The sequence below is a fragment of the Ipomoea triloba genome, chromosome 3 (genome assembly GCF_003576645.1).
Source record: "Ipomoea triloba cultivar NCNSP0323 chromosome 3, ASM357664v1".
Taxonomy (NCBI): Eukaryota; Viridiplantae; Streptophyta; class Magnoliopsida; order Solanales; family Convolvulaceae; genus Ipomoea; species Ipomoea triloba.
This window is the reverse complement of record NC_044918.1, coordinates 27130761-27150405: the sequence shown is the minus strand read 5'-3', so window position 1 is coordinate 27150405 and position 19645 is coordinate 27130761. Positions and strand designations below refer to the sequence as shown.

The window sequence follows — 19645 nt, the reverse complement described above, 5'->3', positions numbered from 1 at the left end:
TTTTCCCAGCAACTTCTTTTCCACCAACCAAACAACAGAATTTATCTTCCTGATAACTACTTTTCCACGGAATTTCCCACTTCCCTTCAAATATTTTCCGCGAACCAAACGAGCCCTTATAGATTTATTATTATAAGTATTGATGTGATTGGTAATGTTATTTTTTGTTTATAATTTTAAGGATTTAAAAATTTAACTAAAAATTAGAGAGGACCAAATTGGTAATTTTGCAATAGTCGATGAACTATTTTGATAATAAACTCTTGTTATAATATGAATTAAGGTTCATCTTACATTGTGGGCTCTGGTCCCAAAGAACATTCAAATTATGTATGTGTAGTTAACTATTTTCAAGTACATATTGACACATAATTAACTAGAATATCATTTTAGATCACACATAATTCACAATATGTAAAGTGGACTTGGTCCATGGTATAATTTACGGAATTTTAGTATCGTGGCAAAGAAGAGACAGGTACCGGAACGCACCAATATATGAATTCGTAGATTGATTAAACATTAGAATTTACAAAAGAATTTGTTGTTTCAAATATTGATATTCACATTTGTAATATGTTAACAAATACGGACTAATAATTTACAGACTGAATCGACATAAACAACTATAAAATCCTAGGAGGCGAAACTTCTTCGTTGCATATCGGGCAAACCTATTATAAACATGCAAGACAAAATAAACATCAAATGAAGTTTAGTGATAAATTACATTTCTTTTTAAATAATATATAATAGATATAAGTTTGGGTTTTATAACTTTTATCTCCATTAGATATATAAAATAAAATACAAAAAGACATTAATAATTATAACTACATTAAAAAGAAATTTGCAATGACATATGCCTTATAAAATTATACCTAAATCACTTGTCATATGCCAGGACCAGAAGTACAAAAGGAGAAAATAAAATAAAATTTGTAAAGTATGTACAGTAAAATTATAACTCATTTAAACACAATGCAATTCCAAATTAAGGAACAAAAATCTAATTTTATGATTAGAAATTACCAACCTATTGTGTGGACCAAATAGAGACCAAATTTGTATAGCAATGACAATATTATTATATGATGCGTCAATAAAAAAACACTCACTCATCAATATATATAATACTAAATGATTATCAATTTGTATGAGTCTAATAAGATTTCTACACAACCAATCATTTATTGACATATCAAGTAAGAATCTTTTCGTAGAATAGAAGTATTCCTAGCTACATGGTTGGACATGCAGATCCATCCCGCGGGGCACGCACAAAACTGTAATTGAATAAGCAAGGTGAATACCATATATACCTTCTTGATTTGGAGCCAGGTTGTAATGCATTCACAATGGTATGGATGATCACAAGGTAGGGCAACGAGCTTCTCTCCTTCGACATATTCTAACTGGCATACTACGCACCTGCCATTGTATTCATGCACCAATGTACGTACAATTAAGGTTTCCATGCATAATTATATTATATATTCCATCAATCAAATTGCGTATATATAAGCTTGCATTCCTATTAGAACCACCCTTAACTGCATAAACTACTGCATATGTGCACACAATCTACTATATAAATGCACCACAACTACTCTACTGCATGTATGCACACGATCTACTACATGAATACACCACAACTACTCCCAGGGACGGTGAAAACCCTGTAGTAGTTGTGGTGCGTTTGTGTAATAGATTCTGTGCACTTATGCAGTTCTCACGCAATCATATAAGGCATGGTTCTTATTTCAACGCAACTATATATATATATATATATATATATATATATAATCAAATAAGACCACCACTTTCAATGAGTTCATGAGACTCTTCATAAATGCACACAAGCTATTATACACGGATACACACAGACTATATTGTTTCCAAGCTGCCCAGCATGAATGAACACAGTGCACCCTGTATGCATTCGTGTAGTAGCTTGTGTACATTTACAAAGGGTCTCACAGGACTCACGAAAACATGTGAATGCACTTGAAAGCATATATATATATATATGGAAAAATTTATTTTTGGTCCTTTACTTATACCCGTGGTACAAACTTAGTCCGTGAGTTATATGCGTAACCATCTTTAATCTTTTAGTTATACATAGAGTGGCGATTTTAGTACTTGGAAGACCAAATCAGCCACTTTAATAAGTGACAAATTGGTAGTAGAAATAGTCTTCGAGGAACTAAAATCGCCACTTCGTGAATAACTTGTCCTGCTATATATATATATATAGGCTAGGGTACAATGAGATCACTTGTTTTGGTAAGATCGTGAAACAGATCTTGTGCATCCATGTAATATTTTTTAATGGTCTAGATTATTGATTGACACACGCACTCCGTTCGCACACATTTAATCACCGTTCGCACACACTTCAACTTTGAATCTTAATCAATCTAGACCATTAAAATATTTTTGAGATCAAATCTTGTACATCAATCTTAAAAATTTTAATGGTCTAGATTGTTTGACACGCCCACTGCGTTCGCACACATTTAATCACCGTTCGTACAGAGTTAATCACCGTTCGCACACATTTTATCATCGTTCGCACACACTTCTAACTTAGAATCTTAAATCAATCTAGACCATTAAATTATTACATGGATGTACAATATCTGATCTTACGGTCTTACCTAAACAAGTGAATCCTAACTCTCTCTCTCTCTCTATATATATATATATATAAAAGGTGCAGCTATATATGATGAATCATCTATCCATGTTAGCTAGGTTAGAACGAGCGTATACACGTATAGTACTGACCGATCAACGAGGGTTTTGGAGGCGAGGGATTGGAAGGTAGAAGGATGCAAAGACTTGGTAATTTCTGCTTCTGATAATCCTCTGCTCTCTACTCCAACTAACTCCCCCAGAGCTATCAACTCCTGTCAGTAGTTTATCTCATTTCAGAAAACAATAATAATGTATACAAGCCAGCTCCTAGGTGGGTATAGTATGGTTTACCTCGTAAGACAGCAAATCCGGATCGATGTCATCCTCCTCTATCTCCTAATTAAACAATTCCGGCCACCATATATATTTTTGAAAACATTAATTAGTCAACTTTCTTATATCTATCTAAATGGATAAATACAGATAAAAAGTTACGTTGATACAAATTACATAAGGAGTATATGTTAACTACATCAATCCGAGACATATATTAAAAATTGGTTATTTTATTATTATATAATAACATTTTTATTCAAATATAATAACATTATACGTATGTAATGATATCATATTATATAATTGACAAAGAAAAAGAATATAATTTTATCAAATAAAAATATATTTATAATAATATCATAATCCACGATATCGATCAGTAGAATTTGTTGAAAATATATACGGATCCTAAAAGATTAGGACAAATGGAGAGATACCTCATAATTGCTGTAGTCATCATAATCAGTATATTCTCCTGAGAAGAAACCAGGAATAGTAAAAATTAAAATAAATGAACAAGCTAAAAGTTCCACAACATAATACAAGAAACAAAGAAAATTGAAAAAATGTAAGATATTTACGATATCATTTGGTTTGCAAAGTCTTACCTACCTTATATTTACAACCTTGAAAATTTTTTGAAAATTTAATTATTAAATTTCTTTAAAAAAAAACAAATTCAAAGCAGTCTATAGTTAATTAAGTGGCGAAATATCTTGATTAGAGTTTGGGTTTTGAATGAAGTATTTGCATGTTTATTTATGTTGTTTGATTCATTGTCTGGTTGAATTAATTACCTTCAATCCCAGATCGTAGGGAAGAAGCTTGAAAACTATCATCAGAATATTCACTCATATCTTCGTCACCCTCATCATCCTCGCTTCCATCAGTTTCGAACATTGCAAGCATCACCGATGTCCTTTCCTGCACGTACAATTACCATTATTATATATTATATTGCCACACCAATATTACTTAACTAATCCACACCACATATCTTGTTAGAATTAGAAGTTAGTTTGTTGAGATTTTTAGTATTTTCTTAGATTTAATTGTTATTATAATAAATCTATAAAACGTCAGAACAATTATATAAATTTCTTAGTTTTATATTAATTCTCTTCTACTATATTTTATTTATCCTTTCCTGTAAGTGGTATTATTAGCCACCTGTCAGACCCTATTTAAATATATATATATTAGGGGTGGGCACTTCGGTTCGGTTTTACCGTACCGAACCAAACCGAACCGTACCGAAGTGGTTCGGTTCGGTTCGGTATAAACCGAAAGAACCGAATGGTACTTAATATAGAGAAACCGAACGGTTCGGTAAAATCGAACCAAACCGAAAACCGTTCGGTTTTTAAATAGATATAATAAATAATAATAATTAATATTGATCTGTGATGAGGGGATGATGGATGAACAAGATATTACTTTACAATTTGGATTGCTATGTTAATTTTGTGTTTGAATTGTTTTGTTTTTATATAATATTTATATTTTAGACTTTGGATTATGCGAATATGTATTGTTTGGCAGTGTGTTGTTTGAAAAATTAGTAAATGTTGAAAATTGAACATCCTAAACCGAACAGAATCCTGAAGCCAAATAATTCCGAGCCGAAACCGAACCATTTCATACCGAACCGAACTTTATTGTAAAACCGAATGGTATCATTTTTTGTAATACCGAAATACCGAAACCGAAAAAAACCGTACCGAATCTCGAAGTGCCCACCCCTACTATATATGTGTGTGTGTATATATATATACACACACACATACACCATAAGGATATCCGCATTTTACCGAATAAACAAGAACAATTTAACCTAATTTTGGTTTAGTTTCATTTGAAACAATTCTCTTGAAGGTATTGGTAAATACACAAGGTAAGGTTCAGGTTCAAATTCTAACGCTTTGTGTTTAATTATACATACATGTTGGAGAGTAATATTCGTGGATCTATTATATTAAACGTGGGTATAGGTTTTAGTAAAAAGAAAAGGAAAAATGAAGAGAAGAGATAAAAACCGGAAAACCTCGTCAAGATGATCGTGGAGTTCCCTTGATGTTGTTTTCCTCTGGTCGTCGTCAGCCATGGATTAGGTGGACTCGATCGATCAAAAGAAGCTAGCGACGCGAGCTAATTAATTAAGGTTCCTAGCGATTGGAATGAAGATCGATGGAGTTATGTTTGAATTGTGTGAGGATCGGATGTTCCCTTAGCTTGTAGAAATGATGGATCGGATCGGATCGGAGATAAAGATGGGATTTCAGGAATACAGAAAAGGCGGCGGCGGTGGGGGCTGGATATGATATTGGAGAAACTTGTGGATAAGGAGAAAGTTAAGACAACTTTAATTTGACGAAAAGCAAAGGTAGAAATGCTAATTAAAGACGTCTTTGATCGGCTGTGCAGATTCCATTAACGTTACTTGATTGGTTCATCCTCAGCTCATTTAACTTAACTTCCGTGCGTGTGTGAAACAGTTTCAGAATATTCCTTCTTCACCACACTTTTTTTTGGTTTCTTGCCCCATTGGATAACAACTTCTTGCCAATGCTTTTCCCAATAATCCAAACTTTTTGAATTAGTCCGTATATTTTTTAATCCATTATATTGTTTTTAGGCAAAGTACTACTTTGTACTCATTCTTGTTTAATCCATTATGTTTCAATTAAAAAATTAAAGCACATGCATCATATCAGAAGTATATATCTGTTCGGGGTTTAATTTGGCCGGTGTTCTTAGACGACTCTTCCTCTGTCAATTCATCAAGTGCTTGCAAAGGATTGTTTGGATGTTTTCTGATGTTTGAGAGTGCCAGTTATAAGAATCAGGTAATTTATTTATTTATTTATTTTTGGAGTCGCGCCGTCTTGTCATGAATAAGCAAAAACGGATGATCATGAAATTTGTTTAAATGACGTACGGTGCGGTCAAAGTGAGATTTCTGGTCATTGGCACGCCTTCTTGTAATGTATCCATGTGAAAAAAGAAAAAAAAAAAAAAAGATTAGACAAGTTAACTAAGGGCATCCTTATCAATGGGCTTATTTCACGATTTTTGAGCGATTTTTGTAAGTGTAATTAGGAAAGAGAACGTGGGAGGAGAGAAAAAAAATAAGATTTTTTTTTAAAAAATAAAAAAAAGCTGAACAATCCGGCACGCCTAACGCGCCTGAGTGGGCGCTGCTATGCGCGAATCACGCACAACATCCGTTCATCCCCCATTAATGCCCAACTCCACCTGTCAGCCATGAACCCCAATTTTGCAGGACCTTCCCAACCTTCTCTCTCCACCTCTCTCTCTCTCCTCCATGTGAACTTTGAATCTGACAATAACTCCAAAATATCCTCTGATGGCCTTGCTCTAATAGTGATGGAAAACCCACTTTAATTGAGAGCACAAATTATATCATAAATCAATATTCATCACGTATATTTTGAACCCAACTTGATCCAAATTATGTACTTATAAAAATGTAATTATCATAATATTTATATTAAGTTAACATATCTACTATACTAATAAGAGCCAATGAGATGTTAGTATTGTTATGATTATTATTATTATTGTTATTTATTCTATACACTTGTATTTGTGGTTGTAACTTAGTCTACGGTAATAGTCCTGTAGAATAGGAGAAGTTAGTGTCATACTCAAATAGGACACTCACTTTGTGTAATTGGTTACTGAATGAATTGTGATTCCTACTCTAATCTGGTATCAGCTAGCGATAGGTTAGGGGCTTCTCTTGTTTTCGTTTCCTTTTCCCGTTTTTCCTGCCTCACTTCCTTCCGATGGCCGCATCCAACCCTGACCGTGCGATCACCACCGTCACCCCAGCCACTCCCACCAATGCTCCTCCAAACATACCGAACCCTCTCATAGCAGCCCACCATTTTGTATCAATTAAGCTTACGAATCACAATTACCTCTTCTGGAGGACTCAATTAATTCCGTTTCTCCGGGGACAAAATTTGCTCGGCTTCATCGACGGCGGCACTCACTACAAGAATGAAGACATTTAGTGACAAATCTTTTGTGACACTTTGTAATTTAGTCACAAATAATACACTTTTTGTGACCAAAAAAATAATTCGACACTATTGTGTGGGATAATTGTGATAACTTTTTTTTGGTCACGAATAGTATGCTAATTGTGACAAGAAAGTATTTGTTATGAATAAGTTGTCACTATTACTAGAATAATAGTGTCGTAACATACATTGTCACTATTTGTTGTCACTAAATGTATGTGCATTTTGGTGGCATTATAATTATGGCGGGAACGACTGTAATTGTGACAAAATATAATGTGGACACAAATTTTTATACTTTTTGTGACAAATAGTTATTGGTCACTCTTGTTTATAATATTTGTGACAACTTTTTTTGTCAATAAAAATACAATTTGTTAGTATCATTAGAAATGAGAATCAATTGTGAGAAAAAAATACTATTGTCACTAATGTTGTCACTTTTTGTGATGAAATTGTTAAAAAAATATTTGTGACGCTATATAATTCCGTAACAAAAATTACTAAATTGGGACCATAATTGTGTTGATTTCAAGTTTTGTCACTGATTTATGATAATTGTGACGTGTACATTAGGAGTCATCCCTTCGTACAATTTTTGTACAAGATGGTTGTATAAAATATATAGGCCCTGTTTGGTAAAATAGTTAACCTATCAGCAAATTTTGACTTATTTGATCACTATTAGCTATTTGACTTGGTTAAAATATCAATATAAGTATTTGGTTAATCAACTTTTTGTAATTCCAAAATGCTAAAATTTAAAAGGCTGCTCAAAACAACTTTTTCAATTAGTTTTTTGAGAAAAAAAATTAAACCAAACAATTTTCTCCAATCAACTAATGTTATCAACTAGTTATATCCTCTAACTCAATCAGCTAACAGCTATCAACTAACATCCATTTACCAAACAGGGTCATAATATACAAATTTTATACATAATAAAATATTGATTAATTCGACCAAAATTAATTGAACAATTAAAGTATTGGTTTGGTTGATTAGGTAACAATTTTACTTACACAGTAATTCAATTTTAAATTAATCAAATTATTGAACAAGTTTAGTTTTTTGTTATTTATGTACATTAACAAAAATTAATTACTTAAAATATTAAATATAGTCAAATATTCCTTATTGTTATATATTATTTCTTTAGTAATTATTTAGTAAATTTGGAAAGCAAATGATAAAAATATATTGGTGCCTCTCTTTTTTAATCATTTAAATAGAATTTACCTCCAAAACTTAAGCAAAAATCGTATCTCTTCATCTCCCTCCGAATCCACAACTTCCAATACCAAATCCCATCGCCTCCAAATCTCCGCGACCACCCCACCATCGCCTGTCGTCTTCTTCGTACACTGTCTCCCCGATGACGTTAATCGTCCGCCGCGAAGACAGCCGCTGAGCCATCGTCACTGGTCCAAGACATCAAGCACCTCTCCGTTCGCGTTCTCCATCTTCGTCACTACTCCCATCGACGCCTGCCACTAACGTCGCCACCGCCACTGTGGTTCTCAGCCGCCGCCGACGCCATCTTGCTCCATCGCCACCGTCGCCAGCTTTCGCGATCGCTAATACGGTAAGTTTTTTTTTTTTTGGGTTAAAAGTATTTGTTTTATTTATTATTGTGCTAAATATCATATGTGACTGGAGACTATTTAATTTTTAGGTTGAGGCGAGTATCTACACTGATAGTTTATACTTTATATGAAGGCTTGCTGCTCTGGTATATTACTTAACAATAATACTGTGGAGTATTACTGTTCTGTACTGATGATCTGTTTTTTCTGAAATTATGCATTAGTATATTAGCAAATGCTTACTGATGGTGTTTGGGCATTTCCCTATTTCAATTTGATGAGTTGATGGCTAGAAAGGATACTCTTTTATTTTATGAGGTGGTTTTGATGGCTAGAAAGGATACTCTTTTATTTTATGAGGTGGTTTTGGATGTGTTAATATCCAATATGATATACAAAGAAGGCACCAAGATTATAGAAATTGCTTGGAATCCTGTTTCTTGACCAACCAGGGAATTATGTCTTGTGTTGAGAATATGCATGCTTATATTAGATATCTCATAAGTTGCTGCCTCAGCTATCTCTGTACAACTAGAAGTTGGAGACTAACTTAGAATAGAGGGACAAGCTATTTGACAATTGGCAGTAGTTGAAGCATATGAAGCTACTTCTGTTCAAATGTACAATAGCTGCTGTGTTGATTGGTTCAGTTTATGGTATAAATTTGAAGAGTTGAAATGCATTTTTTGTAATTATCATTTTAAGTGTACTTTTGATGGTTAAAATTTAATCTTCTTATATATAATATACCGTATACTTATATATTGTTGTTTTTTTATTTTATTTACTTTAGGAAAAAATTTAGAAGCAGAAGTTGCAAAACTTAGAGAAATTGCACAAGCAGTTTTAAAGAAACAAGTTGCTGAAATCAAGCAAATTTTTGCTCACTTATCAAGCAATCAAGGGCTTCCAAATATGCTAAGCAATGCATCTCCATCAATTACCTCAAGTGAAGAATAATGAAGACATTTTATTTTAAAAAGTTTTTATTTGGATTCTGTTGTATTTCTTACAATATATATTTGTTAGACAATGAGGTCTCTTTTTATATATATTTTAATTTGACGAGTAACATTCGTTGAATGAATTATTTTATTTCAGTTGGTAATTAAATTAAAACATTTAATTATGACAAGATTTTGAAATAAATAATTATATATTGTGTGCATTATTTGGCTAGTATTATTTGAATAATTGTGACCAAATAATGGTCACTTATAAAAACATCATTTGTTACAATGATTATTGCCACAACAAAGTAATTATCTGTTACTACTTTTTAGGTCACTGATAATCATTTTTGAGTTAAGAATAGTTCTCACAAATAAGTACAACAATTGTGACTAAAGTGTCGTCACAATAAAATAATTAATTGCAACAATTTTAGTTGTCACTGTATCAATTTTTTGTAATAACATATTTGGTCACAAAATGTACTTTTATTGTGACCACTATTGTTATCACTCAAATACTACTTTTAGTGTACGTAAGCATTGTCACAAAAGGCTTGAGTAATTGTGACGACTTTTGAAAAGTCGTCACTATTACAATAGTGACGGAGGATATAGTGACGACAGGTGACGACTTCAAAAATTGGTCACTAATTTCAATAGTGACCAAAATTGATAGTTTTGGCGACAACTTCTATTGTCACTAAATGTGAAATTTCTTGTAGTGGCTCCCTGTCCTTCTCCGACGATCCCTGCTCCGGCGGCTGAAGGCTCCTCCACTACCCCGGCAATCCCTCCGGCGGAAAACCCAGCGTATCACGCATGGGTTCAGCAGGATCAGTCGCTGCTTTCCATGCTTATATCGTCACTCTCCGACGAGGTGATGCCCCTCGCCATTGGCCGGACCACCGCCAAGGAGGTGTGGGATTCCATCACATCGGCATTCGCTTCATCGACACGAGCCCACTGCTTGAGTCTCCTCGGGCAGTTCCAAACACTGCAGCAAGGTAATGCGACACCAGCGGAATACCTTGGACGCGCACAGATGTTGGTGGAGGCGCTCTGCCTCGCAGGCCGCCACCTCTCAAAGGACGAACAAATTCTGTACGTCCTTCGCGGTCTTCGCCCGGAGTATAGATCGGTGGCTAGCTCGCTGACCGTCACGGGCACGGAGGTTACCCTGCCGCAACTCGCCGACATGCTGCAGGCTTAGGAGTTCATTCAGGCCGACGATCACATCCCGGCGGGCAACTCGCCGATTGATGGCCATGTTACTGCCTTCTATGCAGGCCACGGCAGACATGGCGGTGGCGGACAGTTTCACGGCGGTGACCGTAATTCACCGAACACTAGAGGTCGCCACAGTCGCGACAGAGGCGGCAATGGTCACGGAAGGGGTGGCGGACCACGGTGCCAGATCTGCCGTTCGCATGGGCACTCTGCGCTAAACTGTTTCCGCAGGTACGATGAGCGACCGGCGGCGCACGCGAACGTTGCAATCTCCGGCGAAATCAACTCCCCTGCGACTGCGGCAGATGCATGGATTCCCGACACTGGTGCATCCGCACACGCCACTCCAGCCGCGGACATGACGCAACAGTCCGAGAATTATGACGGAGGCGATGTTTTGAGAGTGGGTAACGGCACAGGTTTGGAAATTTCCCGTGTTGGACATGCGACAATCCCTTCTGCGTCTAAACCTTTAAAATTGTCACAAATTCTTCATGTTCCAAATTTGTGTTTACCATTATTGTCTGTTCATAAATTTACTACTGACAATAACGTCTTCTGTGAATTTCATAAAGATGTGTGTTTTGTGAAGGATTCCAATACCCGGGAAATTCTGCTTAAAGGTTCGGTCAACGGGGGTTTGTACAAGCTACTTATCCCACGTGTTCATTCCGCTTTTGTCACCTCTCGGGCCTCGTCGGATGTTTGGCATCAACGGCTAGGTCATCCTCACAGTCGTGTCCTCCAGCAAATTCTGAAAACTGTTCCGGTCACTACAAATAACACTAGTGCTGCAAAGTTGTGTTCGGCCTACCAACTCGGCAAGTCATCCCGTTTCTTATTAGATAGAGTAGATAGCACTAGTGAAAATGTTCTAGACTTAGTGTATACGGACATATGGGGTCCGTCTCCAATAATTTCGCATTCTGGTTGTCGTTATTTCGTTTTGTTTGTAGACGATTTCTCGCGTTTTACTTGATTTTATCCGCTTCGGTTAAAATCTGACATTTATAAAACGTTTGATTTATTCCGGGTGATGGTAGAACGACGGTTTTCGCGTTCTATCAAAGCCATCCAATCTGATTTAGGGGTTGAGTATCGTCGCCTACATAAGGTTTTTGAATCATTAGGCATCATTCACAGGCAATCATGTGCCTATACACACGAACAAAATGGTCATGTTGAGCGTCGGAATAGGCACATTGTCGAAACCGGTTTGGCCCTACTGGCTGAAAGCTCAACACCCTAACAATATTGGGATTATGCCTTTGAATCCGCAACTTACCTAATTAATTGTCTCCCTTCCACTGTCAAAGTGAGCCGAAACCCGCGGGTTGGCCCGCACCCGTCCCACCGTGGGGCGGGTTAGGGCCACAAGAGAGATGGACCGCGAAAATGCGGGCCTAACGGGCTTAGCCCGCTAAGGCTAACGGGCCAACCCCAATTTAAAAAAAAAAATTAAATATACAAATGTTACACAGCAAGGCAGTACACTGCCTTGCTGTGTAACAATATATATATATATATATATATATATATATATATATATATATATATATATATATATATATATATATTACAAATTTAATTTTAAAATTATTAAACACAAAAAAATTAATATTATTTGTAGACTTATTTTTTTAAACTTTGAATTAATATTAGTATTTTTAGACTCTACTTATTTTTTTAAAACTTTGAAGCAAATAAATAAATAAATAAGCCTGCGGGCCGGCCTGCGGGGCCCGCGAACCTGCGCGGGGCGGGTTAGGGTTGTATGAACCCTAGGCTGCGGGCTTGGCGGGCCGGCCCGCAAAAACCCGCCAGACATTAGGCCCGCGGTGGGGCGGGCCTAATGGGGCGGGCCGGCCCGCTTTGACAGTACTACCGGTTACATAAAACAACACCGCCATACACTTTCTTTCGAGTATTCGGTTGCACATGTTACTCATATCTTCGTCCTTATAATCAGCACAAAATGGAATATCGGTCTACTCCATGTGTCTTCCTAGGTTATCCTGTTTCCTTTAGGGGATATCGTTGCATGGACCTCACAACGGGGAAAATCTTTATCTGTCGTCACGTCCGCTTTGATGAAACCACTTTTCCCTTTGCCTCTCTACAGGTTAATTCTGAACAAAGCACTTCAGCTTTACCATGGGGAGTCAGCCCCGTACATATAGGTTCACAACCAGTCTCCACGGTTATTCCACTGGCTCCTGAACCCCCTCCGTTGTCGATAGAGGCACCTCAGACATCAACCACAGCACAGAACCCTCCTCGGGCTAAATCACAACACAACTCTCATGTCATGAGAACTCGGCGTAAAACACAGGGCACTGATGAGCAATTCTATGCCCTCACAACGAGCCTTGACCCGACTTGCTACTCTCAGGCTGTGGGCCACCCACAGTGGCGTGAGGCTATGGATCAAGAGTTCAATGCACTACTCCATAACAACACATGGTTACTAGTACTGGCTACGCCCCAAATGAATATTATTGGTTGCAAATGGGTATACCGCACCAAACGCAAAGCTGATGGTACTATTGAGCGTCACAAAGCTCGACTAGTAGCTAAGGGATTCAATCAAGTTGCAGGTGAAGACTTCTTCGACATGTTTAGCCCAGTAGTGAAACCGACTACAGTACGGATTCTCTTTGCTTTAGCAGTTTCGAACAATTGGACCTTAAGACAGCTAGACGTTCACAACGCTTTTCTTAATGGGCATCTGTCTAAGACCGTGTATATGAAACAACCACCGGGATATGAGGATCCATTGCATCCCGGTCATGTCTGCCATTTACAGCGCTCGCTTTATGGCCTGAAGCAGGCACCATGTGCCTGGTTTAAACGCCTACATAACTTCTTAACTACTACAGTATTTAAATCTTCAAAAACTGATGTCTCGTTGTTCTACTATACTCTTGGAAACTCCAAGGTTTTCTTGCTGGTTTACGTTGATGATATCATCATGATGGGCAACGATACTACTCTGATTTCCACACTGTTACACCGACTGTCAACTACTTTCAAGATTCGAGATCTGGGCACTCCAAGTTTTTTTTCTCGGAATTGAGACTGTGTCGGTAGATGGTGGTTTTATGTTGTCACAGCGGCGCTACATGAAGGATATCCTCATACGTGCGGGAATGGCTGATTGCAAGCCACTGTCTACTCCGGCAGCCATCTCACAATCCGCTACGCCGTCTTCTGACTTGTTTGATAATCCGACTCAGTATCGCCGTATTGTTGGGGCTCTTCAGTATCTAACAATCACTCGCCCTGATCTTTCATATGCAGTTAATAGACTCTGTCAGTTCACGCATTCTCCCACGGTAGATCACTGGGGTCTGTTGAAACGGGTTCTTCGTTATGTTAAAGGGACTCAGGATCATGCGCTGCGTATTTCTACTTCGGCGTCTACTGAAATACATGCTTACTCTGACTCTGATTGGGCCGGTTGTCCGATTGACAGAAAATCCACCAGTGGCTAGTCGGTGTTCTTTGGTGACAACCTTGTTTCCTGGCTCTCCCGGAAACAACGCACTGTTGCACGATCTTCTACAGAGGCTGAATACAAAGGCCTTGCGGATGTCTAGGCTGAGGTTACTTGGGTTGTGTCCCTACTCCGGCAAATCTGCGACCTTATGGTGTGATAATCTTGGGACGACCTACCTAGCGGCCAACCCGGTGTTTCATGCGCGCACCAAACATGTTGAAATCGACTAGCACTTTGTCCGAGACAAAGTTGCGTCTGGGGACTTTGTTGTCAGTTTTGTGTCTACGAAGGATCAGCTTGCGGATATCTTCACCAAACCCTTACCGGGTCCGAGGTTTCAGGATTTACGAGGCAAGCTCCATGTTGCTTCTCTACCACCTTGAGCTTGAGGGGGTGTGTTAGTATTGTTATGATTATTATTATTATTGTTATTTATTCTATACACTTGTATTTGTGGTTGTAACTTAGTCTACGGTAATAGTCCTGTAGAATAGGAGAGGTTAGTGTCATACTCAAATAGGACTCTCACTTTGTATAATTGGTTACTGAATGAATTGTGATTCCTACTCTAATCTGAGAGTTAGACCTAAAATGGGTAGAAAAAATGTCGGTCAAATTATTTAATCAAATGGATGGTTCAGATGAATTATTTAATCAAATAGATGGTTAAGATAATTCAGATTAATATTATTAATAGAGATTACCTAATTTAACCTTACTTTTATGATTATTCGTTAAGTTTTCCGTTAAACATTATCTTCTCCGTTAATATTCCGTTAACTTTTAACTTACCCATTAATTTCTATAAGAAATGTCTTAGGTTCGAACCTCATCTCAATCAAATTTGACACAATTAAGTTTCTCACTCTATTTTACTCTTATTAAATTAAATAAATTAGTAGCTACAACAAAAAATGATACATATGTATTTCTTTAATTTAGAATTATGTGTCTACAATACCTTTATTTGAAAAAATTATTCATTATCAAAAAATTAAATTAAATAAGAGAAAATAATTTCATTAGTTATATTGTCTTTATTTTCTCTCATGCAAAGATTCTTTACATTCGAACTTATCAATCGATATTCATTATATTGTCCATTATCTTATTTTTACAATATCTTGTAATTAAATATCAAAGTTATAGTACAAAATAATGTTATATATTTATTTACCAAGTATTTTATTAATACTATATATGAAAAAAAAAATTAAAATAATTTGAAGCTAATTATATTAACTACTTGGGGATTGGTTGACAAAGAGAGTACTCAAATAATAACCCAACAAATTGAAGTGGAATCACTCTATTTTACTCTTATTAAATTAAATAAATTAGTAGTTACACTAAAAAATGATACATATGTATTTCTTTAATACCATGAAAAAAATAAAAAAGAATAGTTTGAAACCAATCATATTAACTACTTGGAGATTTGTTGACAATGAAAGTACTCAAATAACCCATTACCCAGCAAATTGAAGCGAGAAACTAGCTTTTAATATCTTTGGAATACATAATATTTTAAATTTTCAAATTCTTATTAATTTATTTATTCTTTTTTCTTAAACTATGGATTTCTTTATCCACAATAACTCATTCAACAATAATGGTTGAACCAAATGAACCCCAAACAGAACATCTAAAAGAAAGTCCATAGCTCCTATATCATAATCTCATTGTATGACATTGTCATCTCATTGCATCTTTCTATACACTTATTGCATGTAAAGTTTCAAAACTCATTAATGCATGTAAATTTCAAATAATTGAAAGTTGTGAAGCCACCAGTAGCCTAAACCAAAATTAGCATCACCTTTCACACCCAAATCCAAATCCATCCACACCATCATTAGTGTCACCAGACCACAGGCCATAGACCACGAAAACAAAGCAAAACCGACCAATATATTATACTGGAAACAACACCATAACAAAATAATTCATTTTTTATACCGTAGTACACTAAAAAATTCATGTTGTAATACACTAAAAACTTCAATTTTTTTTATTTACAATTTTGTAAATACTTTAATTTAAAACCATAATAAAACAAAATTTAAATCTGTCCATGTTTCACCCAAATTTGGTCGCCTCCACCAGCTACCCCGCCGAACAGCTCTCATCTGCGGCTCTGCCCATGCGACCTTCAACCCCAGCGCCTTCCATCTCCCCGTTGCCGCCACGAACGCCGTCTGCACTTGCTCCGACGTCTGGGCCTCCGCCACATTCTCCGTCGACCCCATCGCCTAGTTCGTCACCATAGTTTCGTCGCTCCATGTTATCACCATCATTTATATGAACACCCATTTCTTCTCTTTTTTTTCTTTTCCTTTTCCGTCTTCCTTCAGCGTTCAATTCTTCTTTCTTCTTTCTACCTTTTCTTTTATTTCTTCTTTCCTCTCTTCTTCTTCTTCTTCTAAAAAAAATAATAATAATATTAAGAAAAAGAAGAAAACGTTACCTGCCATTAGAATTAGAAGATACAAACAATTTATATAAATATAATCTAATAATGTGGTAGCCCAAAAAAATCTAGAATGCAGTGCTTCCTCATTCTCTGTTGCGTTCGGCCTCACACATCTTCACCCACCAACTTCCTCTGTTTCCGGCTTGGTATCGTAACAATGAAATGGACACCATATCTTTTTTCCTCCCCACGTCCAAGATATACACCGTCTAAAACCTGTTCATATGTACTTACCATAGTTTATGGAAGCGATCCTCCATCATTGGGCGTCCCCTGTTCTTCGCGGCGGCAATGGCGGCGACATCAGCAAAGCCTATAGCAGCGGCGTTCGACGGCAGCAGGAAGTCCTGGCGGCGCTGGCCTTCCCGTGAACCTCCACCGCGCGACTTCTATTCTTCCGGCAGCAACTGCAACGTAGCTCCATACCTTCTCCGTCCAGGCGTGGCCAGGGGCAGTGGCAGCGGTAAGAAGCAGCGACGTGAGCAAGCTTCCTTCTCCAGCGTCTTGGTGGTGGCAGTAGAAGCCTTGCTCGTTGATGATGGCAATGGTGTTTCGGCAATGGAGTTTCGACGGCGGTGGCTGGGTTCCCCGTCTCCGGCTTGGGCTTCTCATTTGGCTTTCCTCTCTAGTTTTGCTATCTCATCACCTAATTCAAAAATGAATTTTGTAGTATTGGTTGTGATATGAGATCTATTTATACTGTTGATTTAAATGTAAATTCTGATTTTGAATTTAAACTAATTTGTAACTAATTAATGATAGTCTTGTAGATTGTAAAGGTTATTTGCATTTCAAAAAATGAAGTATTGGAATTTGTAAGTATGCTTTGTTTGTTGCAGAAAAGTGAACACAATAAATGCATTCATACTTGCAATCTAGTTTGTACTAATAATTTTACAGATTTCTCAAAACTACGTAGTTTTGATTGGGCGGGAAAACGAAATTTTTTTATTTACCAGAATCTTGTGGCTTTTATATATATATATAGATATATAGATATATAGATATATAGATATAGATATATAGATAGATATATATAGATATATAGATATATAGATATAGATATATAGATATATAGATTTCGTGTATGAGTCAATTTAACAAGTCACAGAAAAATTAATTCAAGAAGAGGTGAACGACGGTATTGAAGAAAAAGATTATGCTACGGTTCCACGGTTATTATGCTAAGCCAAGGAATATTAAATTGAGCTAAGGTCACAATTTAATATATTGAATGGAAGTTCTAATCTCAAAGAAGACAAATTAATAAGAAGAGGTCACACTATTTGGAAGATGTGACTGTGTATTGAAAAATATATCGAGGAGGTTATGCAATTGGAAGACGTCACACTATATGTATTGAAAAGAAGAGGAGGTCACAATATTGGAAGAGGTCATGCTATAAATTGAAAAGAAGAGGAGGTCATGTTTTTTATTAAGGAAGATGAAATTGTATTGTGGGTCTTGGATGTACAATTTAGCTAAAGGTTCCAACTGTATTTTTAAAAGAATTATTTATCTGAAAAATTAATCAACTAGAAACAGATAAATAAAAGCATAAAAACAATAAAGCAATAAAAGGAACCAGACACCAGAATTGTTTACGCAGTTCGGAGCTCCACTCCTACGTCTGCGGGGCACTTCACGTCAGCCCAATCCACTAGATGATCACAAGGGTTACAAGGAGTCACAACATCCATTCTACACTAATGGTTACAAAAAGTACTCCTAGCTAAGCCTTCCTCATCTTCAAGCTGACACTGTGCAAGTCATCAAGGTTCACCAACACGGCCGAACCTTCAAATAAGCAACCAAGCTGATAAGAACACGTGAAGCCAAACCATGAGTTTGAGCTCTATTTATAGCCAAACCATTAACCAAACTTTCCTCAATTTTTGCAACTGAAATCCACTCAAAATAAGCTTCAACCAGAAGTGTAGATCTGAGCAAAAAAAAGTGGATCATGAAGACTGAATTCTAGTTTGAATAAAACTGTCCACTGGACTGCTCACTGGCGCTGCTCCAGACTGTGCGAAGAGAATTCTGCCTTTAAACAAGGGAACGGACAAAACTACCTAATAACACTTAAACTAAGGTTTTTGACTAATAATTAAGCCAATTAAAGGTGGCCCAAATGTGTATCATTTGTACACTCTCACCCTTTGACAATTATTTGTCAAAAACCTAAACTACAAATATACTTTTGAGGCAATGGAATATGTAACCAAATTTCATTAAAATAGGCCTTCAAGTATATTTGTTTACAATGAATAGTCTATGAAGCAAAACTATAAAAACATAGCGTATTAGATGAACCTGACATAGGCTTCTAAAGATCTTCAAGAGATATTATTCTCAATTCAAACAGGATCAGACAGACCATACCAATAACTGGTAGTAGATACTCAAAATGATTCTGACGGTCACATCAACTGACCCATTTAACTCATATATTTCATACTTCAAAGATAATCTACTCTGAGAATGAATCCAATATAATAGAGAAAACCAAGTACGTACCAAAACCAGATATCCAACCATCAACCATACCATGCATAAACAAAGATTATTTCATAAAATTCCAAAAACTCCAATAAACAGCTCCCCCTGAATATTTATTCCCCCTTTTTGACAAAGGAATTGCCAAAGATGATCATCTAGAGTTAGGACTGGAAGCTGACGAAGTGCCCAGAAGATTTGTAGTCACAACCAATTCCCCAAATTATCCATATCTTATCCATGCATCACTGAGAATCTCCATATTCACCACTTGGATAAAGATAAATAGCCAATCGCATTCATCAACAAGAGAATCCATCAATTAGTAGAGTAGTCCAGATAAGTTGATAATTCAAAAGACATGAGGATCCAAAATAATA

General features: G+C 36.5%; 2 protein-coding genes across 3 annotated transcripts; one reads left to right on the top strand and one right to left on the bottom strand.

Annotated features, from left to right (window-relative positions):
- Positions 1-484: 484 nt before the first annotated feature.
- LOC116012043 (E3 ubiquitin ligase BIG BROTHER-related-like) lies at positions 485-5407 on the bottom strand. 2 transcript variants are annotated; one of them, XM_031251514.1, is made up of 7 exons: positions 5024-5404; positions 3777-3903; positions 3417-3454; positions 2995-3039; positions 2794-2915; positions 1323-1431; positions 485-674 (listed from the first exon to the last, which is right to left on the bottom strand). In XM_031251514.1, the coding sequence occupies exons 1-7, from the start codon at positions 5081-5083 to the stop codon at positions 627-629; spliced, it is 549 nt and encodes a 182-aa protein (XP_031107374.1). In that variant the 5' UTR covers positions 5084-5404; the 3' UTR covers positions 485-626. The 2 variants fall into 2 exon arrangements, with proteins under 2 accessions (XP_031107374.1, XP_031107373.1); XM_031251513.1 differs by lacking the exon at positions 485-674 and having other exon boundaries at positions 1065-1431; positions 5024-5407.
- An 8536-nt stretch (positions 5408-13943) lies between these two features.
- On the top strand, positions 13944-14288 carry LOC116013159 (uncharacterized mitochondrial protein AtMg00810-like). Its single transcript, XM_031252809.1, has one exon. The coding sequence runs from the start codon at positions 13944-13946 to the stop codon at positions 14286-14288; it is 345 nt and encodes a 114-aa protein (XP_031108669.1).
- Positions 14289-19645: the final 5357 nt, after the last annotated feature.